This window comes from Chrysemys picta, chromosome 4 (assembly GCF_011386835.1).
Source record: "Chrysemys picta bellii isolate R12L10 chromosome 4, ASM1138683v2, whole genome shotgun sequence".
Classification (NCBI taxonomy): domain Eukaryota; kingdom Metazoa; phylum Chordata; order Testudines; family Emydidae; genus Chrysemys; species Chrysemys picta.
In genome coordinates this window covers 107,153,633-107,181,204 of record NC_088794.1, presented here as the reverse complement: position 1 = coordinate 107,181,204, position 27,572 = coordinate 107,153,633, and the positions used below count along the sequence as shown (strand labels likewise).

Genomic DNA, 27,572 nt, shown 5'->3' with positions numbered 1-27,572 from the left:
AGGCAAACTTTTTGGCCTGAGGGCAGCATCGGGTTTTGGAAATTGTATGGAGGGCCGGTTCGGGGAGGGGGGGGTCGTGGCCCGGTCCCCCCCATCTGGCCCTCCCCAGGACTCCTGCCCCATCCAACCCCCCCGTTCCCTGATGACCACTGCACCATCCCCCCACTCCTGTCCCCGGAACCCCTGCCAGCCCATCCACCCCCCCCATTCCAGACTGCCCCCCCAAACTCCTGCCCCATCCAACCACCCCTTCTCTCTGTCCCCTGACTGCCCCCTGCCAGCCCATCCAACCCCCACCCATTCCAAACTGCCCCCCCTCCCAGGACTCCTGCCCCATCCAACCATCCCTTCTCCCTGTCCCCTGACTGCCCCCCCAGGACCCCTACCCCCATTCAAACTCCTGTTCCCCACCCTCTGACCACCCCCCCTAATTCCCCTGCCCTCAATCCAACCCCCCCCTCTTTGCCTCCTTACCGCGCTGCCTGGAGCGCCGGTGGCTGGCAGCACTACAGCCACGCTGCTTGGCTGGAGCCAGCCACACCGTCACCACTGTGCAGCACAGAGCACCGGGTCAGGCTGGACTCTGCAGCTGCGCTGCCCCAGAAGCTCCAGCCCTGCTGCCCAGAGCATTGCGCCGGCAGCAGAGTGAGCAGAGGCTGCGGGGGAGGGGCCGGGGGCTAGCCTCCCAGCCAGGAGCTCAGGGGCTGGGCAGGAAGGTCCCACGGGCCGTAGTTTGCCCACCTCTGCCCTAAAATCCCATGCCACTGAAGTCAATGGGATCTTTACCATTGATTTCAGTGAGTAAAATCAAGTCCTATAACCACATCCCAAGTAAAGCATTAAATCAGTAGGAGGATGCTGTTCAGTACACTGCCCACCAGGGAAACTGAAGGTCCCAAAGGACATAGGAGGGGGGCACATCATTACCTGGGGGAAAAGGAGTACAGCTCTCCTTCTTAAAAAAAAAAAAAGTTTGAGTGTACTTACACTTCAGTCTGCATCATATGGGTCTTCTGAAATGTTTCGTATCCCTGAAAAGTGACTATTACCTGGACTGCTAGATTGGAGTGCTAATTTTGCTATTTGTACCCTGTGCACTTGGGAAGTTTCTCTAATACCTTTCATGTAATTCTGTGTTTTTCTGGCACTTGGTCTCTTTAAAAGAGTATATTTGAGCTAGCTTGATCTTCACCAAATTTTTCGATAAAAGATAACTGCCTTTGATGATGTTTTTCTTGTTTCTTACACTAACCAACATGATTTCCAATACCGAGTACATAAATTATATTTATTTGTGATCTCCAGTGCAGTGGTCTCCAAACTTTTTTGATCGCGCACCCCTAGCAGTAAAAAAAATTTTGAGCACGCACCCCTGCCACACTGCAGGGCCAGCTCTACCATTTTTTGCCACCCCAAGCAAAAAAAAAAGAAAAAAAAAAAAAAAAAAAAAGGGCGCTCGGACTCCCACCCGAACTGCCGAAGCAGCACTGCTCCGGCGGCACTCCTCATGCCACGCACCCCGAAGGATCCTCTTGCCCACCCAATTTTGGAGACCACTGCTCTAGTGTAGCATTGTGTATGTTACAAATTATTTTATATGGCTGTGTCATCACAACTGTAAAATACAACACCATAAAAGTCCAATTGATAATACACAGTATACATACACATCGTCACACACTTTCCAATCACCATATTATATGTCCAGCCACACAGTAAAACACAATGAAAGTAAACAAACAACCAATGTAAGTATATATATATATATATATATATATATATAGTGGCAAAGTACCTTCTTCTCCTCAGCAGGCTCAGTCCTTTTTAGTCTTGGAGACACAGGCTTGGGCAAAGCAAATCCTTGTAGGTAGCACAGGGTCTGGCTATTCCTTCCCACAGTCAGTCCCTTGTGCTTGTTTATCTTCCCTTCTGGGGACAGAGTGCGGCCTTCCTTGCAGGAAGGATTCAGAGCCTTGCTGCTCCTAGCTTACTGGCAGCTTCTTTTTCTTTTTTTTTCCTCTTTCTTTCTTTTTCTCTCTGTCCCTCCCCCACCTCCATGCCGGGGAGGGTTTAACAAGGTCCCAAGCAGTTGGAGCCAGCTGAACCTAATTAGTTCCCTGGTAACCCCTTGCCCAGCTGAACCTTATTTCCCCCTGGTTCTCTCTCCTCAGTGGCTTGGCAGAGGCCTTTTTAACCCTCTGGGACTGATTACTACCCCCCACCTTTTGTAGCTGTTTCTCCACTATATATATTATATATATATATATATATATATTATATATATATATATATATATATATATATTTATAATATATATATATATATATATATATATATATATATATATATATATATAAATATAGGCCTATATGATGGAGTGTGGGTGGTATATACAGAGAGCGATTATAATAGTGTGTATATACATTTTGTGTGGGGATGTACATGTAAATGGTACCATTTGATTTATTTGCTCTTTAAATGCAGAGGCATTTTCTAATTTTTATATATATATACACACACACACACACACACACAGAGCACAGAAAAATATGACATCAAAAGAACATTCAGGTTTCTAAATCAAGCACTGAAAAGTTCAGAAATGCCAGAAATAAGGTTGCCTGTGAAATCTTCTTTTATCCCTCATGTGTGTATTCATGCAATTAAACACTGTATTATAATGATCATATACTATTTTTTCCACAGGAGCCCTGCCTCATTCATGCACAGAATGAATGGTGCTCACTTAATGAGCCATTATTCAATATTTTGTTTATACTCATTGCTTGCTGTGTTGCCCCATGCTATTTACTGAACAATAGTCATATCCTACTCTGAATACAGAACTGTTAGGATATCTCCATTATAAATAAAAAAAAAAAGAAAACTATCTCCTAGAACTGGAAGGGACCTTGAAAGGTCATTGAGTCCAGCCCCCTGCCTTCACTAGCAGGATTAAGCAATGATTTTTGCCCCAGATCCCTAAGTGGCCCCCCTCAAGGATTAGAACTCACAACCCCAGGTTTAGCAGGCCAATGCTCAAATCACTGAGCTATCCCTCCTCCACCCAGGACTCTTCTATGGCATTCATCACTATAGAAGCTGAGTACTTCACAAACCCTAATGAATTTATTTTCACAACACCCCAATGAGCTAGCATTACTACACTATCCCCATTTTACAGTTGGGGAACTGAGGCACAAAGAAATTAAGGTCAAAGATTGGGTGCCCAGATTGAGATGCCTAGGTCCCCAATTGTTTAGCTTACTTTGAATATATAAAATGCTATATAATGCTAAGCAAATCGCCCGTTGTCTTAAATTGCAGTTCTGAGTGCTCAGCACTTCTATAAAATTAGACCACCCCCGGCTCGGTATCAGGTTGGGCACCCACAAAATGAGGAATGCACAATTAGTAGCCAACTGTGAAAAGTGTAGTTTAATGGCTTGTCTATATGGTGAGTTACTGCACAGCAAGCCAGGATATGAATATACAGCACAGTAATGTCCGGTGTAAACATAGCTACAGTGCAGTGAAAGTCAAAGTATGGCTGAGTGTGCTGCCATTTTTGCTGAAATTTTCAAAAAAAATTCAACCCGAGGTTGATACCCAGCATGGAAAATTTCATCCCAAATAGTTTAAGTTTGACAGTGTCATAAACAACTGAAAATAAGGTCTTACAATGAGATGTGTCAGGAAACTATAAATAGTGCTGGAATCAATCTATAATATGCACACACACACTGTGTGTGTGTGTGTGCGCGTAAGTTTCTATATAAAATGTGTACACATACAAACCTATAATTTTTTGTTACTGTAGCCATCCAAGCAAAAATTCAGACTATTAAACAGATTGGTTTCTTAACTTTTCCGGTAGATGGCCTTTATTTTTGCCTGACAGCACAATTCACCTTTCAGCTAATACTTTCTGCCTTACAAATATCCTGATCTGACCTATCTATTCCTGTTCTTTAACATTCAAAATAGCTACAAGATGAGGAAGATTACTCTATATAGCAAGATAATGGAAGAAGAAGAAGAAGAAAGAGGGATTTCTGGTAAGAGGACTTACAAAGAATACCTTTGCCAGTAGTCTACAGGATTTAAAGGATTCCTTTGAAGTAGACAGGAAATGTTCTAACAGAATTATGACAAGGAAAGCAAAAGCAAAAGGAGATCAGCTAGAAGTCAGATGGCTCTCTTCCCACAAAAATAAATATTTGATATTAATCATAGAACCATAGGGTTAGAAGGGACTGCAAGGGTCATTTAGTCTAACCCCCTGCCAAGATGCAGGATTTGTTGTGTCTAAACCATCCAAGACAAATAGCTATCTAGTCTCTTTTTGAAAACCTCCAGTGAAGGAACTTCCATGACTTCCCTTGTCCATTGTCCTACTGTTCTTATAGTTAGGAAGTTTTTCCTGAGATTTAATCTAAATCTGCTATGCTGTAGTTTGAACCCATAGTCCCTTGTCCCACGCTCTGTGGCAAGAGAGAACAATTTTTCTCCATCTTTTTTATGGCAGCCTTTCAAATATTTGAAGACCACTATCATTCCACCCCCTCCCTTTAATCTCCTTTTTTCCAAACTAAACATACCCAATTTCTTCAGCATTCGCTGATCTGGTTTGCATTCCACCCCTTTTTCACTTGCCTCTGGATCCTTTCCAGTTTCTTTACATCCTTTCTATACCGCAGTGACCAAAAACTGGACACAGTGCTCCAGCTGAGGCCTAACCAGCACCAAGTAGAGCAGTACTATCACCTCCCATTGCCTACATGCTATGCCTCTGTTAATGCAACCTATAATTGCATTTGCTCCCCCCCCCCTTGTTTTTCAACAGCATCGCATTGTTGACTCATGTTGATGCTGTGATCCACCACAACTCCCAGATCCTTCTCAGCAGTGCTGCTGCCAAGCCAGTTTTCCTCATTCTGTATTTGTGCATTTGGTTTTTCTTCCCTAAGTGTAGCAACTAATATTTGTGTTTATTAAATTTCATTTTGTTGTCTATAACCCAGTTCTCCCATCTAATCTAGTTACTAGAAGATATTGAGAGAGAGAGAGAGAGAGAGAGAGAATAGCAAGAATTTGTGCAGTGAGTCAGAAAGTAGTACAGTGTAAACATCTCAACATTCATCCCCGACTCACTTGATAAATGTTTAAATTTCTTCTTTAGCTACTAGTATATCCTCACACGAATTCAGAATATTTCCCTTTACTTACACAGAATATCTTTCTGACTTGTCTTTAGTTCACACACTAGTTTTTTTTAAGTCAGTGCCTGTTTCTATAAATACATCTTAAATATAAATCATGAATATTTAGGAGCAAGACTGTTGAGTAAATATCTCTCAGGTCTGGAATCAGATTCCTGCCAAAATTCTGAAAGATTAAATAGATTTAGTTTTGATATCAAGATGGAAAATGTTATTTACATCAGTTTCTAGAAGGTTGTAAATTTGTGAAGCAATCTGGAACATTTAAAGAAGTATTCTGTGAAGATTTATTAGTGTATTCCAATAAATATAGAAAGTGATAAATATATAAATACAATTATACATCTAATGGATGTGAATAAGTTAACTAGTTAAGATTAAGATATAGTTAAACTCAGAATCAAATGGTAGTCCATTTTCCTATTGCCTTAGGCCTGGTCTACACTAGGCGTTTATGTCGAAGTTAGCACCGTTACATCGAATTAACCCTGCACCCGTCCACACCGCGAAGCTATTTAGTTTGACATAGAGGTCTCTTTAATTCGACTTCTGTACTCCTCCCCGACGAGGGGAGTAGTGCTAAATTCGACATGGCCATGTCGAATTAGGCTAGGTGTGGATGGAAATCGACGCTAATAGCTCCGGGAGCTATCCCACAGTGCACCACTCTGTTGACGCTCTGGACAGCAGTCCGAGCTCGGATGCTCTGACCAGCCACACAGGAAAAGCCCCGGGAAAATTTGAATTTGAATTCCTTTTCCTGTCTGGGCAGTTTGAATCTCATTTCCTGTCTGGACATCGTGGCGAGCTCAGCAGCACTGGCAACGATGCAGAGCTCTCCAGCAGTGATGGCCGTGCAATCTCAGAATAGAAAGAGGGCCCCAGCATGGACTGATCGGGAAGTCTTGGATCTGATCGCTGTGTGGGGCGATGAGTCCGTGCTTTCCGAGCTGCGCTCCAAGAAACGGAATGCAAAGATCTACGAGAAGATCTCTAAAGACATGTCAGAGAGAGGATACAGCCGGGATGCAACGCAGTGCCGCGTGAAAATCAAGGAGCTGAGACAAGGCTACCAGAAGACCAAAGAGGCAAACGGACGCTCCGGATCCCATCCCCAGACATCCCGTTTCTACGAGGCACTGCATTCCATCCTAGGTGCGGCCGCCACCACTACCCCACCACTGACCGTGGACTCTGAGGATGGGATATTGTCCACGGCCGGTTCCTCGGACATGTTAGCAGACGGGGAAGATGAGGAAGGAGATGAGGAGGACGAGGCAGTCGACAGCGCTTACAACGCTGATTTCCCCAACAGCCAGGATCTCTTCATCACCCTTACAGAGATCCCCTACCAACCGTCCCCAGCCGTTAACCCGGACACAGAATCTGGGGAAGGATCAGCCAGTAAGTGTTTTAAACATCTAAACATTTATTTTTAACAGAACAGGAATATAAAGAACAACAACAATGGGTTTCTCATGATTAGTTTGCCCTAGGCGCTTAACGTTTCAGTCCTGGGCAGTGCAACTATTGAAAAAAAATCTAACAATGTCCGGTTTAGCATGATTGTTCTTCCCAAGCCGCTCTACTGTTTAGTCACTGCCAGTGCAGCTACAGTAAAATGCGGTCTATATGTCCGGGGATAGAGCAGAAATCCTCCTGGGACATCTCGAGGAAGCTCTCCTGGAGGTAATTGGAAAGCCGTTGCATCAGGTTCCTGGGGAGAGCGGCCTTATTGGGTCCTCCGTAGTATGACACGTTGCCGCGCCACGAGACAATCAAGTACTCAGGGATCATTGCCCTGCACAGCAGGGCGGCATACGGCCCTGGTCTTTGGAGGCTTTCCCGAAGCATTCTTTCTTTCTCGCTGTCTGAGATCCTCATGAGGGTGATGTCGCTCATGGTGACCTGCTTTGAATTAGGTAGGGGAATGTTAGTGTTGGGACTGCTTGCCCGTTCCTTTACAGAACTGTAACCGCTGGTTTGCGGCCACGCGGTGGAGGCGGGAGAGGGGCAGCCTACAGGGATCGTTCCCGGGGACAGCCGCGAGGGGGTGGGACAGGGGCAGAGTTCCTGCTTGCCGGATTGCTGGCAGCAGGGACTGACATTGCTTTCAATGTGAAATGAGGCCAGTGCTAATATTAAAGTTTTACGCTGCCACAAGTCTATGGCTTAACATGTCTGCCTGCTACAGAAATTCCGGTGTCCTGCCCCGCTTCTCAAATCTGCTGTGCAAGACCCCAGGCACTGAATGCGAAGGCCGAGAATTCGACCTTGTGCTGAGTGCGCATGTGATAGGTGCTGTGCATGGTCTTGTTCACAGAGAAAGACTATGTTCTTTGTTCACAACTACATTTATCTTTCTGAGGAATTCACTCCCTTTTTCCCATTCCCACAGCCACATCTGCGACTGTCTCACAACCTAGCCTGGCATCACACTCCCAGAGGCTAGCGCAGATTAGGCGTAGGAAGAAGAGGACACGGGAGGACATGTTCTCGGAGCTTATGGGCTGCTCCCGAGCCCAGGCAGCACAGCAGACCCAGTGGCGGGAGAACTTGTCCCAAATGCACCAAGCAAACATGGAACGGGAGGAGAGGTGGCGGCAGGAAGACCAACAGGCGACTCAAACGCTGCTTGGACTAATGAGGGAGCAAACGGACACGCTCCGGCGCCTTGTGGATGTTCTGCAGGAACGGAGGCAGGAGGACAGAGCCCCGCTGCAGTCTATCTGTAACCGCCCTCCCCTGCCACCACGTCCCATACCCCCCTCACCCAAAGTGCAAAGAAGGAGGGGCAGCAGAGTCCGTGCTAACTCTCACTCCACCCCTGCAGAGAGCTCTAGTAGTAGAAGGCTCTCATTCCCCAAAATTTGACAAGTTCTTTCCTTCCTGCCTCACACAAGCCCCCGTCCAAGTTTCACCTCCCAGTTCCATGTGTAGTTGCTAATAAAAAATACGTTTCTGTTAATTACTGTTTCCATCATGTTCTTTTGGAGGAGGGGGGGAAGGGGGTTGGTAATTGGACAGGACAGTCACCTTTGTCAGGGTACATAGGCGGGGGCAGGTCCAGCAGCAGGGCACATACACAGTGCAGTCACTAGTTACCCTGGTCAGTCTGGGAGGTGGTTTTCATGTTCTGTGGTGGGGGGTGGGTTGCTCTGTGACTTTGTGGCGGGGGAGGGCAGTTACAGATCTTATGCGGCGGTCCTTATCCTGGATCACAGAGCCACGCAGCAGGAGATCTGTAACCGTCCTCCCCCTGCCACAAAGTCACATCGCCCCCCCCATACACACAGTCCCGATCAGGAGGGGTGACAGGCTCCGTTGAAACACCAGTCCACCACAGCGGAGCCTGTCAATCCTGGAGTTTAGAAGCTTCATTTGCGTCAGTACACTACACCCGCTCCCCACCACAGTCTGCGTCCCAGTTTTAAAACATTCCCGCTAAAACAGTAATAAAGACAACGGTGTTCATTAACAAAGTAGAAGTGATTTTTATTTCTAAACGTGTGCTGGAAGGGGGTGAAGGGGGTATGTAACTGGAGAGGATAGTCAACATTAACTGCGTAAAGAAACGGGGGCAGGTTCAGCTTCTCTGTACACTAACTTAAAAGTCACAGGTTACCCTGCTCAGTCAGGAACCTAGCTTTCAAAGCCTCCCGGATGCACAGCGCGTCCCGCTGGTCTCTTCTAATCGCCCGGCTGTCTGGCTGGGCGTAATCAGAAGCCAGGCTATTTGCCTCTACCTCCCACCCCGCCATAAAGGTCTCCCCCTTGCTCTCTCAGAGATTGTGGAGCACACAGCAAGCTGCTATAACAATGGGGATATTGGTTTCGCTGAGATCACAGCGAGTCAGTAAGCTTCTCCATCTCCCCTTGAGACGGCCAAAAGCACACTCCACCACCATTCTGCACTTGCTCAGCCGGTAGTTGAAGAGTTCTTTTTCACTGTCCAGGGCGCCAGTATAGGGCTTCATGAGCCAGGGCATTAGCGGGTAGGCTGGGTCCCCGAGGATGACTATAGACATCTCCACATCCCCAACAGTTATTTTGTGGTCCGGGAAGTAAATACCTTGCTGCAGCCGTCTAAACAGACCAGAGTTCCTGAAAACACGAGCGTCATGAACCTTGCCCGGCCATCCGACGTAGATGTTCGTAAAACGTCCCCTGTGGTCCACCAGTGCTTGCAGCACCATGGAAAAGTAGCCCTTTCTGTTAATGTACTGGCTGGCCTGGTGGTCCGGTGCCAGGATAGGGATGTGAGTTCCATCTATGGCCCCACCGCAGTTTGGGAATCCCATCGCTGCGAAGCCATCTATAATCGCCTCCACGTTTCCCAGGGTCACTACCTTTGACAGCAGTACATCAACGATTGCCTTGGCTACTTGCATCACAACAACCCCCACGGTAGATTTGCCCACGCCAAAGTGGTTCGCGACTGACCGGTAGCTGTCTGGCGTTGCAAGCTTCCAGAGGGCTATGGCCACTCGCTTCTGGACAGTCAGGGCTGCTCGCATCCGGGTGTCATTGCGCTTCAGGGCAGGGGACAGCAACTCACAAAGTTCAAGGAAAGTTCCCTTCCGCATGCGAAAGTTTCGCAGCCACTGTGATTCATCCCAGACCTGCAGCACTATGCGGTCCCACCACTCAGTGCTTGTTTCCCGGGCCCAGAATCGCCGTTCCACGGCATCAACATGACCCATTGCCACCGTGATGTCCCCGGCGCTGGGTCCCGTGCTTTCTGAGAGGTCTGTGCTACTCTCAGACTTCAGGCCCTCACCGCGGTGCCGTAGCCTCCTCGCCTGACTTATCTGCATCTGCCTCAGGGAAAGGTGGATGATAAGCTGCGAGGCGTTGAGAACGGCCACAACTGCAGCGATGGTCGCAGCGGGCTCCATGCTCGCAGTGCTGTGGCGTCCGCGCTGTCACTGACTAGAAAAGTGCGCGAACTGATTTCCCGCCGGCGCTTTCAGGGAGGGAGGGCGGGAGTGATGGACGGATGACGACAGTTACCCAAAAGCACCCTCGACACATTTTTTTTACCCAGAAGGCATTGGCGGCTCCACCCAGAATTCCAATGGGCAGCAGGGACTGCAGGAACTGTGGGATAGCTGCCCACAGTGCACTGCTTCCAATGTCGATGCTTTCCCCGTTAGTGTGGACTCACAAAGTCGAATTACTGTCCTTAGTGTGGATACACACGTTCGACTTTGCAATATCGATTCCAAAAATTCGATTTAAGTAAAATCGAACTACTCTCATAGTGTAGACATACCCTTAGTCAACAATGAAAGTGAATCTTTTACATCACAATTCTTACTGTTTATGATTTCATACATCTCCTCTTAAAAGAAATATTCTTAAAAAACTCTCAAAATTGACCTCATCAAGGCAGGAAATTTAACGAAAGTATTATGCATTCCCATTAATATCATACAACCACAGCTGACGAATCATGAGTCACTTACAGATCTTATTTACAAGAGAAAAAATGAAATTAAAGACTATATACAGACATAACAGTTATGTATCATCTTTAAATTAGGGAACAACTCACAATAAATTCATAACAGGGAATGTTCAAAACATAGTGGTTTTTGTTTGTTTGTTTGAAGATCAGCTATTCTTATATCAGGATGAGGGAGGGAGCTTCAAATCCTGGTTCAAGTAAACATTTTTGAAATAGTTCTATGTTTGTTTGCTGTGCAGTTACCTGAAGCCAACTGAACTACTCATTTATTGCCTTATCAGTAAATAGGTTATTTTATTTATTATCAAACCTTGAAGTAGGCATCATAGCTGTTGAAGAGCATTTATTTATTACCCAAAGAAAAATAGTACTTATCTGTTAACTCCTATATAAAGTTTGTAGAATAAAAGTGCACCTATATAATGCATGCTGAAGACAGAACATATCTACTGTATTATTTATCCTACTTAGTTTCACAAGCAAAAACAAGCATTTTTCTTCATGCAACAGTTTTATTTGAAGTCTTGAACAGCTGATTTAAAGATCTTGTTTTACCAAACCCTTTGACCTATATTCAGGATTTTAAAGCAACTTGCCATTCGATAATATGCATTATTGTTCTAATGACCTCATGGCACGTGGAAAGATTCTTTATAGCATACAGTAGTGTCTAGGTGATCATTAGTTAACTGGAGCCCCGTGCTGGAAGAATGTTGCTGTTATTCTCAGAAGGGAACCCAACAAATTGTATGAATAATTCATTGTTTTGAGCCTAAGTAGCATAATATAATATTTCAAAACAGGCAATAATGTGTTTTTGTTTTCCAGCATTTCAAAATTACAAAGCAAGTGTGAATGGTGAATTTTTTTATTTTAAAATACTGTATTCAAAAGTCACAAACCCAGGACTTCCAGTAACAGGTCTTTCTACTGAGCCTGATCAAGGAATCCTTAGAGAGCAATCCCATTCTCTCTCGGGCCCCTCTTCATATCTACTGATAAAAATCAATGTGCCATAGATAAGCAGATTAAAACACGCAGGGTAGTTTACAGTGCCAGATAAAAATTCGAAACATAAAAATTAAAGGATTTTTATTCAGAAAGACATTGATGACAATATTCCAAAACCTGTTTTACCCCCTAAAATAAGAGGTAGATTGTCAGAAACAAGCTGCATCAATGCTTTTTCAAATTGTTCCTCAAACTCTTTACTCCATGGGTCCATAAAAATGTCTTGAGCTGTACCCAAGATTACAAGGTTGGCAAGACACCTAAATTGAAGGATTCTCTAGCATCTGGATTAAGCTGGACTCTGACCCTTAGTGTAAGATTTACCATCACTATTGGGTTTATGTACCACCTCTGAGGCACAAAACATCTTCCCAAACACATGGAAGACATGCAAGTCAATTGTTAGAACAAAGGAATGAATGCCAAAAAGAATCAAGATTCTAACCCAGATGAATTGCTTGTGTATCTGAACAAGTCACATGACTTCAGTCAAATCTACTTTAAAACTACACAACTTGTTTTTGAAATATTTTGGGGAATGAAGAAAATTAATTTGTTTACACTTCTGCAACTCAGAAATATCTTTTTAGAGGGGAATTTAGTCTATCGTATGGACTGTAGCTGCCATTTTTGGGAGAAAAAGGTCAATCTATTTTATTTAGAAAAGTGACTACCTCACACTCCAAAACGTGTATTTATAGTTGATGGATTTAGTGTGCTTCCTCAGTAACCTTTTTAATACAATGGACTACAATAGTTGCATTGGAGGCAATAATCCTCCATTTAACATGCCCACCAATCTGTTTTGCCAATGACTCTGGCATCTAAGGATCTCAGTTCCAAAGAATATGGTGAGATGATACACTAACAGCTGAAATGGAGCTGCTATTGTTGTTCTTGATAGACATCCATGTATTAAGGACTTTTTCTTTAATTGAAAGCTTATTGCCAAGAGAGTACTATATGGCTGAAAGTATCAGGGGGTAGCCATGGTAGTCTGTCAAAACATCTGTCCACAAAAACATCTGAAGAAGTGAGTTTTTTTAACCCACGAAAGCTTATGCCCAAATAAATCTGTTAGTCTTTAAGGTGCCACCGGACTCCTTGTTGTTTATATGGCTGAAAGGCATACTAATGAGACATGCAGATTTTAACTGCTAAGCCACTCATTCCCATCTGGTCCAGCTTGGTAGTTATCTAAAATCACTACCTTATGAAGGCTCATAAGCTAACTTATGTACAATGAAGGGTCTCAGTCCAGTTATTAGTGGGGAAGTGTTCACAACAAAAAAGTCAAAACACTCAGCAATCTCTCCAAAGAAAGAAAGACTGCTTGCTGCAAAAGCATTATTGTGTAGGTGCTCATTCATTTTCTGTGCATTATACCAATAGAACATTTTGCTGCATCTTAAATTTTAGAACAGGGGTCAGCAACGTTTGGCACGCGGCTCGCCAGAGTAAGCACCCTGGCGGGCCAGGCCAGTTTATTTACCTGCTGACGCAGCAGGTTCGGGCGATCGTGGCCCCCACTGGCTGCGGTTCACCGTCCCGGGGCAATGGGGGCAGTGGGAAGCGGCATGGGCGAGGGATATGCTGGCCGCGGCTTCCCGCCGCCCCCATTGGCCCGGGACGGCAAACCGCGGCCAGTGGGGGCCGCGACTGGCCGAACCTGCCACATCAGCAGGTAAATAAACTGGCCCAGCCTGCCAGGGTGCTTACCCTGGTGAGCCATGTGCCAAACGTTGCCGACCCCTGTTTTAGAACCTATGTAGAAGGAAGAAAAAAAGAGAAAGTGCGCTATCTAACAGCACGTGCAATAAAAGGATGTTGTTTGATGACTTATGCACATGTTAGCATGCAGCTTTCCTCTTGGGTTTAGTCTTGGCATTTTCAGAAACAATGTACCATAGCGATTATCTGGTCATAGAGGAATGTGTCACATTCATGGTATGTTGACAGGAGTGAGCATAATATGGAGCACTCATAGCCTTAAAGCAATGGTTAAGTTGTAGCCAGTTTGTGTCAGTAGTTACCTCATTCCCTCTCAGCCTGTTACATGATCCCACAGCCAGACTCTTCCTCTTCCCTTGTCCCTCCCACACTTCTCACCCTCTTCTGCACTCTCCCTTTTTAATTCATCTCGCTATTACCATATTCCCTCGACTCCTGCACTATATCTCCTTCCCCAAATGTTGTTTGGGTCCCAAGTGCTCCCCTGTGCTCTTCTTTTTCATATCTGCAGTGCTGTAAGCTCCGTTCCTGCATCCTTCTTTGTGGAACAAACTTGTATGTAACTTACATGTGAATACAACAAAAGCAGCATAAGTTTTACATACTGGTCTTGCATGCAATCACGTATATTTACTAATATGAAAGTTTCACCTATTCCAGGTGTGTGTGCGCTGCAACATGTATTAAAAACCATGATAAACTACCTATACCATACACATTCACACATACCCATGCTCTTCCCGGTTTCCTAAAAGAGTGCTACCCAGTGTTGGTCTTTATTCTTCCTGACCATTTCCCGAGAGACAGGAAGCACTGGAGAGATGCACTGTGCAGTGTCCATCAGACCATGCACACACCAGGGTTTTCAGTGAGAGCTGGAACAGTGAAGCAAAAGATGCAGGAGAGGACTTCTCTGGTGGGAGAAGCTTCCTCCTCCCCACCCCCACTGCCCCACCTCTATGGAAAGGGGGAAAATTTGAAGCTGTTTTGGGCCCTAATCGGGAGGGGTGTCAAAGTCTTGCAACCCTACCTCCTTATCATTACACTAGTGGATGTTGGGCTGGTGGAAGCAATAAACTCATGGTGCTCAGACTAATGCAAACTTGGAGGCCACCGAGAGTCCAGAATTTTGTGCACACAACCTTAATCAGCCCACATGCTGCTTGAGGTTCATAATATGGAAGGAGTCAATTGACCCAAATGGGAGGCACAGCTGCTCAACACCTGTGGTGGGGGCAAAGGATACCTTTATTTTAAGTACTAATTCCAGGTACCCAAATTTGAAGCTTTTGGGTTCCCCCCACTTTTGAAGTGGCTCTATGAACACTTCCTATAATGGACAAGGCAGTAGCACTATATGATCTCTGGAATGCCGGCCCTTGTAATACCCACAATCTGCCACATGAACCGCCAGCACAGTACACTTCTCTACAGAGCTGCCTCTGACATTACTTGTAAGTGAGGCCCGGTGTACTCTAGAAAATTACATCAGCTTAACTACGTTGATCAGGGGTGTGAAAAATCCACACCGCTGAGCGGAGTAGTTAAACTGACCTAAATCCCCATGTAGACAGCACTAGGTCAATGGAAGAATCCTTTAATTGACGTAGGCCACATCTACACTACAAAATTATGCTGACCTAACTTATGTCGGCATACAGCTACCGCGGTTATTAAATCATGTGTGCGCACACACCTGGCTCCTTGTGTTGGCAGTGCGCATCCTTGTCAGGAGTGCGATTCTATTGTCAGTTTGGGGCACTGTGGAACAGCCAGTAACAACCTACGTAAGCAATACAGTGTCTATGTGGACACTGCATCGACCTAATTACATCACCTGTGACTCTACATCCCTCGGGGAGGTGATGTTACTTAATCAGAGTAGGGACGCGCATACGCCAGCAGGAGCCAAATTTAAGTGAAGACACTTCCACAGTTAGGTCGACGCAAGCTGCTTTGCGTTGAACTAACTCTGTAGTGTAAACCAGACCTGTGTATTTATACAACGCTTAACATATGGCCCAAATTCTGATAGGAGCATTTAGATGCAACCATAATCAGAAATAACTAAAAGCAATAATGCCAGGGCACACCACACATGTGGGAGTGATCTATAAAAATATTCCTATGGGTGATACATGGAATATGCCAAATTGTATTTTGTTCAGTTTGTTTGGTTTTTGACTAAAATAATCCAACAACAAAAATGCCATGCCTCGATGGCGGTCCCTCCAGAGTAGGGTTGAATTACCAGAAGATGGTGTCAGGAAGCTTGCATTGCTACTGCCCATGTTGTCTACCTAGTTTGTGTCTACCTTGTTTGTCACTAAATAGAACTTAAGTCTCACGGCTTTTACAAATAATTGTTGTACACATTTTAAAGAGAAGTTGGCTATCTTGCTGTTGGTTCAAAGAAACCATGAGCATACAAAGAAATCTTCAATATTCTCTGGAACAAGAGATTCAGTGTTTGAAATCTTCAGACTCTTACAAGAAAAGTAAATGTAGAGACAAAAAAGGACAGACACAAAATTTACAAAGTCATTGAAACCCTTCAAATTTAAATCTGCTTGACCTAGATGTCTATGGTTGCTACTAAGGCCCTGACAGCCTTCCACCATACAAAAAGCAGCATGAACTTTGTGGGAGATTCTTGTGGAATTTCCATGAGTTTGACAGAGTTTGATGCTAGGCAGAGTTACTGTTTTCTAGCCCTGTTAAGCCACAATAACCCCTCCCCAAACCCCATTGTAATGCTTTTGCAGGATCTAGGGGAGTTCAGACTCATTGCATTTTGTTTTCATTAAAGATGAAACATGAGACTCCAGGGGGAGTGGAATAAGGTCAACACTGAACTTTAGGAAAGCCCACCCTGTGGGTTACATCTCTAATAGGCACACCCAGAACAAGCAACCCAGTGGAGGGAGTTCCCAGGTGGGTTTAAGCCACCCTGGTGCCCTCCCAATTCCGGGCTGCTCCAGGAGTGAGAGCAGCCTCCAGCTAATTTAGATAGCCCAGGATAGCTATCTGAGTTAAAATAGCCTCCTTGGACTGTCCTGCAGACAGCAGGGCTGCCAAGAATCTCTGCAGTACTGTGCGCTGTGGTCCCTGCTTCAACTCCAGCCATGCTCACTATAACAGGGCTTGTAAAGAGATTCTCGGAGGACAGGCTGCAGTTATCATCCTAAATTCCAGTATTGGAAGAATTCTTCCCCAGCCAAATCCAGGGCCTTAAGAGCCTCTTTATGCCTCTCCAGGTCCTTTGCCCAGAAGATGGGCCAGAGCAGGGGGTGAGAACCCTTGGAGTCAAAGTTAATGACTGAGCTTCTATATATTAATTTTAATAATTTTGTGGATCAAAGTGGTAACTGACCTGACTTTGTATGTCTTATTTGATGCCAATGATGACCTGTGGATTTGCTGCTCAAGTTTATGGTAAGTTGGAGTGAGGGTGGGTGCGTTGTCCTAGGAGATTTTGTGTTGATTTGTATGTGTTGCAGTGTGGGACTATGTGTATTTAGGATTATTGTGAATGCCAGTTGTACGGATTTGTGTCTGGGAGTTATGCTGGGGTTATTGTGTGTGTTAATCGTGCTGATTTATGTGGGCGGTGAATGAGGAGGATGTGCTGCGGTGAGGGGCTGTGTATGTTTGGGGCTGTTGTGTGTGCTGATTGTGTTGATTTGTGTCTGCGGTGATTGTGCATTAATTTGTGTGGGTGATGAATGATGGGTGTGCGCTGTGGTGAGGGGTGGTTTTGAAGTATTGTGGCAGCTGAGCCAAATAATCCTCCATCTTGCAAATTAGCTTTAGAGTGAGGATGGTGACTATTGTGATAGCAGACAGACGCTTGCCATGACTTGCCTTGCTCTAATTCATAAAATCAAAATGGAACTTAAAAAACTGGACAGTAACTGGTGATATTCTGAACAAAAAGGGCTCTCAACCATGCCTGTAGCTGTTTCCATCACTTCACACTGACTTAGATTTTCTAGGCTTCAGAGTGACACACAGACTGGTGACAATCCTGGAACCTGTGGTTATATAGATATTTCTCAAAGTATTCCTTCATTGCGTGGTGGCTGAGAATCTCTTCTGTTTGTAAACTGATTTCTATTTGAATGTTTCTTTCAAGACAAGAAAGTATAGGTATAGAAAAATTATAATTATTCATCGTTTATATTGCACTAGTGCCCACAGGCTATAGTGTCAGGCTCTGTGATGCACAAAAACCATGCAGAAAAGTCGAAAACTCAATCACCTCTCATCATCATTGAGGTATCCTTTGACCTCAATAGCATTAGATGCTCTTCAAGCTGCTAATAAATTGTCCCATTTCCGTGCCATTCCCTTGTCTTTTCATATATTGCTTGATATATTTTGTTTGCTCTTGAAGCACTGCAATCACATTTCAAATCAACTTGAATCTAACTAGATTCTGTAGTCTCTAAAACTACCTCCTCAGAAAAGCATCTTTAAAAGGTGGAGAAGAAACATAATGAATTACAAATTATACCTGATAGCGCCAAAACCTTTGAGGGTGTTTTGATTAAGGATTATGCTGTTCTTCGTAGAAAAAAAAACTGTTTGTGAAAATATTAAATCATGTAGTGGTAGGATATTGGGATATTTCCGTCCAGGTTGACTGCTCACATGTTGGTAAAAAAAGAGTTCCATTGTTGTTTGAAACAATTTTGGAAAGAAAAGTTGAGCCATTTTTGAAGATTATTAAAGCATTTTCTATCCATTTAAATGTTCCTCCACCAGCTTTTGATGAATATGAGAATTATACTTTTTGTTTAGTAAGTTATATTGACTCAAGTCCAAAGAAAGAAAAAAATTACAATTTCCTGACCTAAGTAGAGTTACATGGCTGAGTATAAAGAAGTTATAAATCTGAGTTTTTTAAAACAATCAGTAGTACTTTTTCTTGTGACATTTAAACTGAATGTAGCTAAGAAGAAGTTTGTCACTGATTTTAAGAAGACAATAACATTTTTCTTAGATCATATCTAAATAATGTGAACAAAGGGCAGAGCAATGAGGGTCTGGATGAAGAATCATGTAGCAGATTTCTATCTTTTCTAATTCTCAGTAAAATATTTGGGGGATGTCATATTAACATGAATACCTTTTATAGCTTGCTTATAAACTAATATATTTCTTTTTATTTTCTTACTATTCTCAAGAATTTTTGGGAGCTGTATGCTTTTCTAATATAGACTTTTAAATGATTTGAGGACTAATACTTGACAAATAGAGATTCTTCCACTCCCCCAGCACAGTCAATTCCTCTTCTAATTTCATTTTATTTTTTGTCATTACTCAACACTCTTTTATTGAGAACTGCAACAGGAAATGATAAAATATTAGTAAAAAGAAATTAATACCTTCAGTTTCTCATCAACCTCTTCCTGCAGGCTTGTTTAGTCTCTCCCCGTTGTGGGTTCTTTCTAACAAGGAAGTTCTGTTATCTGAGCTGTCCAGGGACCATATTCTGCTCCAGCAACTTGGTCTGCTGAGAGACAGAGAGAGTCTCTATAATACTACCCACTCTTCCATCAGTCACCAGCCTTTCTGGGGACTAAGTGGCTCTCTTCTCTCAACCATGCTATAGCCTTTATGCTGATTTCTGCTTTCCTTTTTTGTTTGCTATTCAGCTCAGTCTGGACTCTCTCCTTGTCCCATGCTTTTTCATGGATGCTTCTATGCTGTGGTCACCAGTACAACAGCTGTGATACACAGACGTGTTGACTCTTGGGAGGTTTCTGGCCTGTGGGTCTCACTACTTTCAGGATTCTATGAACCCACTTTTTTTTTTTTCTTTTCCATAAAAATACTTCATCCTTTAGAATGAATCTTTTCTAGTTCCACATGGTCTTAATGCTGTATTTCTCTCCACCAAAACATTACTATTTGCTGTTTTGCTGCTTCAAGGATCTTTGAGTGCCTAAAATTAAGCAGTCTGAGGCAAAATAATTATAGTTTCTCAAGGCCTCTATAGTTTTTTTTAAAGAATTGTTTTAAAAACTTCTCTGGGCCCTGCAATACTAGTAGTTTTCCCTGGCTCTAGATGAACTAATCTATGAAATCTGCATTTACAGCACACTTATTTCAGGCTGGATAGTGGGAGCAAGGTGGGGGACAGCATTTTGTGCACACAAGAAAATATATTCCCCCCCTAAAAACCTCTAGCAGGGGATTTTTCTATCTTCCCCCAGGTTTTTTATCCATCAAGGGAAATTGCAGATAAACTCTGATCTTTTACGTTTATTCATTTGATTAGGCAGTTTAGTACTAGTGTCAAGTTATTAATCATTAATTACTATTACTACTACACATTACCAATTTTATGAAACTGAAGCAAGGCAACCATCTTTATACCATCAACGATTAATCAATCCTTACAGAACACCCCTTTTACTTTAATAGCCATGGTAGAGACACGTACTAGGAAAAGTTGCCATCAGAACTAGAATCATAGGGCCTATTCAGTGAGGTGTGTAAAATATTTTGATTAAGTGGGCATAAGAGAGTCCAAATTTAAGTGAGTCTAGATTGGTGTAAGTTAGGCCACAAGATGCAAGTCCAATATGAGCAGCTACTTCAATATAAGCTTTCCTGAGTTATCCTCTCTTCTTTTTTTATGACCATTGGTACATACACTACCATCTGACTTCCTTCTGCCCACTTATCAATGTTGCATTTACATCCCCTTACACACCACCACTGAGTCTGGTCCTTTCCTTCTGCTCTTGAAAGTATCCTCCGCCAAGCTAACTCAACTAGAAGACCGAGATAAAAGGACTACCAGGCACATTGCATAAGCACCTAAGCAAGGACAGCATCAGCAGAAACCTATATTACAACGAGAAGACAACACGATTTGCCATGGAGGGCCTAATCCAAAGGCCACTAAAGCCAACAGAAAATGGAGGACACTAAAAGGTTTTGGTTTAAATGAGACATTTGTTATGTACCACTTGCACATATACTGTCAGACAATAAGGACAGCGCCTTATGAAGTATACCACTGAAATATGGTACAAAGGTTCTAGGTTGGGGCCTTTATTTCCAGGCACATAGTGTCTCCTGTTGAGACAAGTTCAAAGGCAGCACTGATGAGCTGCATGCAGCCTTTGTAGCTGGAGAGAGAGAGAGAAATTGTGATGCATCTCCTTGAGAGTATGAGGAGCCTCCTTTCCTAAAAGAAAAACTGCTCCCGACAACAGGCTTATATTAGGGTATTGCCTCTCAAACTCTGAAAAGTGACACTCAATGGATTAATCTTTGGCTGTACAAAAGTGTAATGGCTAGACGCAGGCTAGTGAAAGTGTCTGCCAAATGTTGCATATCTATGCATATACCAGCACTAACAGTTAATCAGGCTTGACTACATTGGCAGACAGGCCTCACTAGTGGAAGTTTCAGGTATGCCAAACCCACTAATTTTACATGGATTTTCCCCATGCTACTCCAATGTCCCGAGAGTAATATCCTGGAAATAATCCCTTTCTGCAGAGGTTGCATTTATATTTCACGCGGTGTGGCTGCCTCTTCTCCAGCCAGCATTCCACTGGGCCACTTCTCTTGGTCCGACTGCAGCACCTTAACATTTATTTATGTGTAAAGTAAAATTATTGTTGACATTATCTTGTTCAAGCCTGTTTAGCTCAAGCTTGTCACTTCCCGCCTGGGCCCTATAACTGATTGTTGTGGCAAATCCAAGTTAAAATTCTGTCAAACAGGAAGTCATGGCAGGGAAGGGAGTTTCATGTAGCCTTAAATTGCCTATTACTTCTCCCATTTCAATATTGTGGTGCCAGCAGTGTGTCTTCTACCAAATCTCCACTGGGGAGGATGGGCCCATAGATTAAATATCCATCTAGTTTCTGCTTGTTCTGTGACCCACCCATCCCCCAGCTTTCATGACAAATGCTCTAGGCTCAGTCCCCCAGCACTCTGGCAAACAGAATTCCCTTCTCCCTCAAGGAGGGAGAAGTAGAAGAGAGACCCGCAGAGGACAGGCCCACACTTCGCTCCATTCCTAGAAGGGGTTTCCGAGTTACAAAGAAGGGAAATAAATCCCCTAGATGGGACCTAGGAATGAAATTGAAGTTAATATGGAAGGAGCAATGGTATAAAATTGAAGAACATCATTTAGGACAGGTCTGAAGTTACACTGAATATCACCTGCTTCCTAGACTTAGCAATCAGAAACCAAGGTTTACAAGGTACTTAAAAAGAACAGTACTTGTGGCACCTTAGAGACTAACAAATTTATTTGAGCATAAGCTTTCGTGGGCTACAGCAATGCCCCTCTGCCATGTACATTGGCCAAACAGGACAGTCTCTACGTAAAAGATTAAATGGACACAAATCAGACGTCAAGAATTACAACATTCAAAAACCAGTTGGAGAACACTTCAGTCTCCCTGGCCACTCGATTACAGACCTAAAAGTCGCAGTATTACAACAACAAAAACTTCAAAAAACAGACTCCAACGAGAGACTGCTGAATTGGAATTAATTTGCAAATTGGACACCATTAAATTATGCTTGAATAAAGACTGGGAGTGGATGGGCCATTACACAAAGTAAAACTATTTCCCCATGCTTATCTCCCCCCACCCACCCACCCACCCATACACAGTCCCTCATATCTCCTTGTCAATTGCTGGAAATGGGCCATTTTCATTACCACTACAATCAGTTCTTTTTCTCTCCTGCTGATAAAAGCTCACCGTAACTGATCACTCTCCTTATAGTGTGTATGGTAACACCCATTGTTTCATGTTCCGTGTGTGTGTGTGTGTGTGTGTGTGTGTGTAATCTTCCTACTGTATTTTCCACTACATGCATCCGATGAAGTGGGCTGCAGCCCACGAAAGCTTATGCTCAAATAAATTTGTTAGTCTCTAAGGTGCCACAAGTACTCCTGTTTTTTGCAAATACAGACTAACAGGGCTGCTACTCTGAAACCTGTCAAGGTACTTAAAGGTTCACTCTGGGAACCTATTTCATTGTTAACACATGCATTTGGAGAACCAAACTTGTTTCCTTTTATCTTCAAATACGAATGGACATTCATAGCAATTGCAGAAACACTGTCTGACCCTCACTGGCAAAGCCTCTGCTGAAGAGAACTAGTCTGTAACTAGATTAAGAATGTACAGAAGTGTACCATGATTATTTTAACAATCTGACCTTTACAACGGCTCTCTCTCATATCTGCTGTGTCACTGCTTTGGTAACAGTATAGCAGACATGCTGAAAACTGCTATGTAACAGCCTAGTTTCTCAGAAGCTGCATTTCGATTCCTGTTGCAATATTAATTTGATTTGTTGTTTTAACAGAATCTTGTTATATTTTTTAAAGAAAGTCAGCATGACTTAGTGTAAGAAGAATGTACCAAACACTTGCTGGTTGATAAAAAAATATGGGCAAAAGTGATTTGGACCTTACCTTCTCATGGGTGACAGCTGCAGACAGAGTAGATCTTATTGTAGCTCAGATTGTAGGTAGGAGTAGCTGCAAGAATAGCTACTTTAGCTAGCCAATTTTTAAGATGCCCTCCCCCAATGAATACCTTACTCAGTAAAATACATTATAAGATTATAAATTTGTCAACCCAATCTAATCTCAGTTGTTTTGCTTCTTGGCAGACATTTTATCAAAGTGTTGTGGGCACTATTTTATTACTACCACCATTGTTAGCTAATATTTCTATTGAGGCATCTCTAAAGTAGGTCTTTAAATCTCAGATTGAAAAGTTTTAGAAAAGAAGAGAGGGTTATTTTAACTATGAAAGTAACTGGTACATCTACTCTTGACCTGTATTTACTCCAGAAGTCGAAGAAAATGGGAATGTTGATCTAATAATAATAAAAATCCATTCTTTAGATGAAATTCTAGTTATTGAGGTTCGTTCAGCCCATCTCCAGGGGCTGTCCAAAATCTCAGGATGTCTTCTGCAGAGACATGGACGCAATGCTTCTTCTATTCAACACTTCCTTTCTCAATAGGAGTTCTAAACATCCAAGGTTGCCCTTTGCAATACATATTAATCATTTTTTTCCTTTCTAATCAATATAACATTTCAATATACAATGTTTTTACATCTACCTTTTTTTAGCCATCTCTCCTACAAACCTTTCAATTCTCCTGGCAGTGAATATTCTATCACTATTATCACAGTCAGATATCAAAAGGGAAGTGCTTTATATCTGATTATGAAACAGTAAATCAAAGATGTTAGTTTTGTAACAGGTTAGCAAGAAAAAAAACACTATTTCTCTACTTTGTGTTTCAAAACTAAATATATGAAATGACCATTTTCAGCCAGCCAGGGGGATATATTATCATCATTTATTTAGTACTTAAACAACGAGCTTGGTCCTGTACAAAACACAAAACTAAACACAACACCTGCCCCCAAACAGTTTACACTCCACAAGACTAACATCAAAGAAAGGACACACTGAGAAATACAGATTGGGGAGCAGAGGAAGGAAAGCTGAGATGAAAGTTGGTCTTATGGTTTAAGTACTGTACTAGGATTCAGGGGGCCTGGGGTCTTCGGCGGCAGGGGTCCTTCTGCTCCAGGTCTTTGGGGCACTTCGGCGGCGGGTCCTGGAGCGAGTGAAGGACCCACCACTGAACTGCCACTAAAGACCCGGAGCGGAAGAAGCCCTCACCGCCGAACTGCTGCCGAAGACCCGGAGCGGAAGAAGCTCTGGGTCTTCAGCAGCGGGTCCTTCACTCGCTCTGGGTGTGTTTGGCGGCATTGAAGGACCTGCCGCCGAAGACCCACCGAAAACTCAAATTGCCCCACTTGCCCCCCCCGTGGGCGGCCCTGATAATAATTCTTATCTTGCCAGTTTAGACTATAATCTGTTCAGAACAGGGATCATCTTTTATTAAGTGTATATACAGCACCTAGCACAACAGATTTCAGCCTCAGTTGTTGCATCTAGGCACTAACGGAATACAACTAGCAGTAACCCCAGCATCGCCAGTATTCCCACCCAGAACTACTGTTGTAAACTCACTGCTTGTGGACTTCACAGAAGTGTGTTTTCATGAGGGATTTAAATGAGGAGAGGATAGTGGCTTAGTGAAGTAGGACAGGGATTTCATTTCACACATGGAAAAATTCTCAAACACAGGAGCAGCAGAATGAGGGTACTGAGCATGGCAGAACAGAAGAGACACAGAGAAAGCCTACGTGACTAGCCTGACACGTAGGCTAGGGAGTAGCGGTAACAGGGCCTTGAAGGTGAGCACAAGTAATATGAATCTGGTGCAGTGTGCAAGGTAGACCCCATAGGGGGTCCAGTCTAAGGCTAAGGATTCAGACTTGACTACAGGATTGTCTGACATCAGCTAGAGAGCTATTTCCTCCTAAGAACAGAAGAACGGCTGTCCTAGGTCAGACCAATGACGCATCTAGCCCGGTCTCCTGTCTTCCGACAGTGGCTAGTGCCAGGTGCTTCAGAGGGAATGAACAGAACAGGCAATCACTGAGTGATCCATCCTCTATCGTCTACTCCCAGCTTCCGGCAGTCAGAGGCTAGGGACACCCAGAGCATGGGGTTGCATCCCTGACCATCCTATAATTTCTCATAGCAAAGGGAGAAATACAAAAAGGGTCAAGGGTAAGATAAGATAAACAATCTGCTTAATAGCCAGTTACAGGCCTGCTTTATTTTACCCCACAATGAGCTAGTACACAATCAACATCATCAACTGACAGCTCCCCAAGAGACTTCATGTCTGCATCCTACCCCTGAAACTATGACCATGTCCAGCTTACAACATAACCAGCAAAGGGCATCTCTTAAGAGAACTTTTATACACCTCTACCTCGATATAACGCTGTCCTCAGGAGCCAAAAAAAATCTTACCGCATTATAGGTGAAACCGCATTATATTGAACTTGCTTTGATCCACCGGAGTATGCAGCCCAGCCCCCCCGGAGCACTGCTTTACCGCGTTATATCAGAATTCGTGTTATATCAGGTCCTGTTATATCGAGGTAGCGGTGTAGTTACAAACTGGAAGCAGCATTAGAGGAGCCTGGGCTTGTGCTCTTGGTCGGACACTCCCCCAACAGAACGTTAACACTTCTATTAGTACAGACTAATGCTACAGAGCCTCTCTCTCTAAAGTGTGTCAGCTCTCACAGGACTCTGCATCGTGGGGCTGGGAAGTCTATTACACCACGATTTCTAAAAGGATGGTTGCAGCTTCTCCTGCTGAAATATGCCTTTGTCCAAGTAAAACATGACATTTTAAAATGGAAGCTATTTTAAATACAGGCTGAATATTCTTGAAGTCTATGAGGCAATCGTTTGAATTGCTGCACCTTTGCTTTTAAAAAGTCAGGCATTTCTGTGTCTGCATTCTGCTTCACAAAAGAGGCTGTTTTTAAAAAAAGAAAAAAAATTAACAGTGAAGGTGCTGCAGTTCAAACTATGCTGCATTCTTTAGCATTTACCCCTACTTCAGAGCCCAGTCTGGCGGGCAGGGGAGGAGAGGAGAGGGGCAAGATAGGGGGTGTTGAATGCCTCTTGAACAGAAGGTGCTCATCACAATTCCAGGAGACATGTAGCATTTTATAGGAACAGGCCCTAAAACATTAGCATAGCCAGGTTCATAAGACCCATCCTCAATTTTCTAAAGACCCATATTGCCTTTGGGATGCTGTGCTTATTCCATGAATTGGTAACAAGTAGTTTACAAATGTAAAGTACCTTTTATCTCAAGGTCTCTAAGAGAACATCACATCTATATTCATACACTCAGCCACTGAAATGCAGCCACTTCTAGGGTGGCAGATGGACCACACATTGTGTAATAAGTGGGAGAAGGAGAAGAAAATTTGGCCAAGGCTGTCAAGGCAAATCTTTTATCTGACATGTGCCTTGAGAACTTCAGTGTCCATGCAGATCAGAGAGAGCTCATTTTTTCAAATGTCTTGTCTGAGAGCCCCAGACATAGTAAACTGCAGAGTACTTAATTTTTTGACCTAGAAGAATAAAGAGCTGAGTCAGCCTTGCTGGGATTCAAACTTCCCAGGAGTCAAAGAATTTCAAACCCAATAGTTAGACGATTATACAGGGCAGGAAAAAAGGTATAGTTTCTGCACTACCGGATTCTTTCCTTTCCCTAGAGGCTTAATGGCAACCCATGCCCAGAAGCCACAGCTTTTCCTAAGGCTTTTTAGCAACAAGCCATAATTTTATCCTGGTAAACAAGGCTCTATCAGCACCTAACATCTCCCTGTGTGCCCAATACACCAGAACGGATGTTATTTATCTAATTTTCAAAATTAATAATACAATTCCGGTTAAATTAATTTACAAGACACACACAGAGATTTGGTTAAATAGGTAAACAAATAACATCTCCTTTATTTTAAGATGAGAATTGAACCCATTACATATAATAAAATTGAAAATTCTATAAAAAGGGCTAATGAATTAACACAAGCAATGATCTGACCCTAGCTTAAGAGAAATTCCACGTGTTCTCTCGTTGCCTGTCTTTCTAGATATGCAGCCGATTTAGCCATCCTTCAGGAATGCTGAAGACCAGCCCACACCTCCTCCCTACACATTAACTGATTAAGAGCATGTGTGCCTGTTTAATAAGGGAGGTGGCTGCCTGTACTGGCTCTCCTGGAAAGAGGAAAGCATCCCAATGTCTCTGTCATTAAATATGTCCATTTAAAAGTGTATGAACACAGACCTTCATATAAGGGTGAAACTCCCCTCACTGGACCTCAGCTTCCATATTCTTCCTCTTCAACTGAGAGGAGAATTCTGCTCTTAAAAGATTTTTCTCAAATCCCCAGAGATAATTAGCTTTAGGATGAACCCTTACAGTCAGCTTTGCATCCCTGTATTAGTAAACGTATATTTTGTCCTGAAACATGATATTCTAAATAAATGGCTAATATCAGTATGTTTCATGAGTGTACACTCACCTCAGTATAACACATGGGGCATATAGTACAATGCAATATCAATTCAGTGTCTAATGTAGAAGGGGAGCATACAAGACTCCTGTATGAATTCAAATGGAGCAATGATTTTCTTAAATACAGGGGCCTGAATACCAACACTATTGACCA

The 27,572-nt window shown here is 43.3% G+C and overlaps 2 protein-coding genes across 5 annotated transcripts in view; one reads left to right on the top strand and one right to left on the bottom strand.

The window, feature by feature from the left end:
• AKAP6 (A-kinase anchoring protein 6) overlaps window positions 1–27,572 on the bottom strand; it is a 427,955-nt gene that overhangs the window by 357,109 nt on the left and 43,274 nt on the right. The window contains exon 1 of one of the 4 annotated variants that reach the window (XM_065595442.1): window positions 1,796–1,989. The exons of the other annotated variants lie outside the window; for them this stretch is intronic. The gene's annotated coding sequence lies outside the window, so the exon portion shown is untranslated. Of the gene's footprint in view, window positions 1–1,795; window positions 1,990–27,572 lie in introns of those variants that run through there. 4 annotated transcript variants of the gene reach the window in all.
• Window positions 5,606–8,229, top strand: LOC135983436 (myb/SANT-like DNA-binding domain-containing protein 1). Its single transcript, XM_065595452.1, has 2 exons — window positions 5,606–6,626; window positions 7,621–8,229. The coding sequence occupies exons 1-2, from the start codon at window positions 6,050–6,052 to the stop codon at window positions 8,094–8,096; spliced, it is 1,053 nt and encodes a 350-aa protein (XP_065451524.1). The 5' UTR covers window positions 5,606–6,049; the 3' UTR covers window positions 8,097–8,229.

Excerpts from the sequence above, each read along its gene's own strand:
- LOC135983436 (XM_065595452.1), top strand. The coding sequence starts at position 6,050 with ATGCAGAGCTCTCCAGCAGTGATGGCCGTGCAATCTCAGAATAGAAAG. Across the intron at positions 6,627-7,620 it reads ATCTGGGGAAGGATCAGCCA|CCACATCTGCGACTGTCTCA; the intron begins GTAAGTGTTTTA and ends CCATTCCCACAG.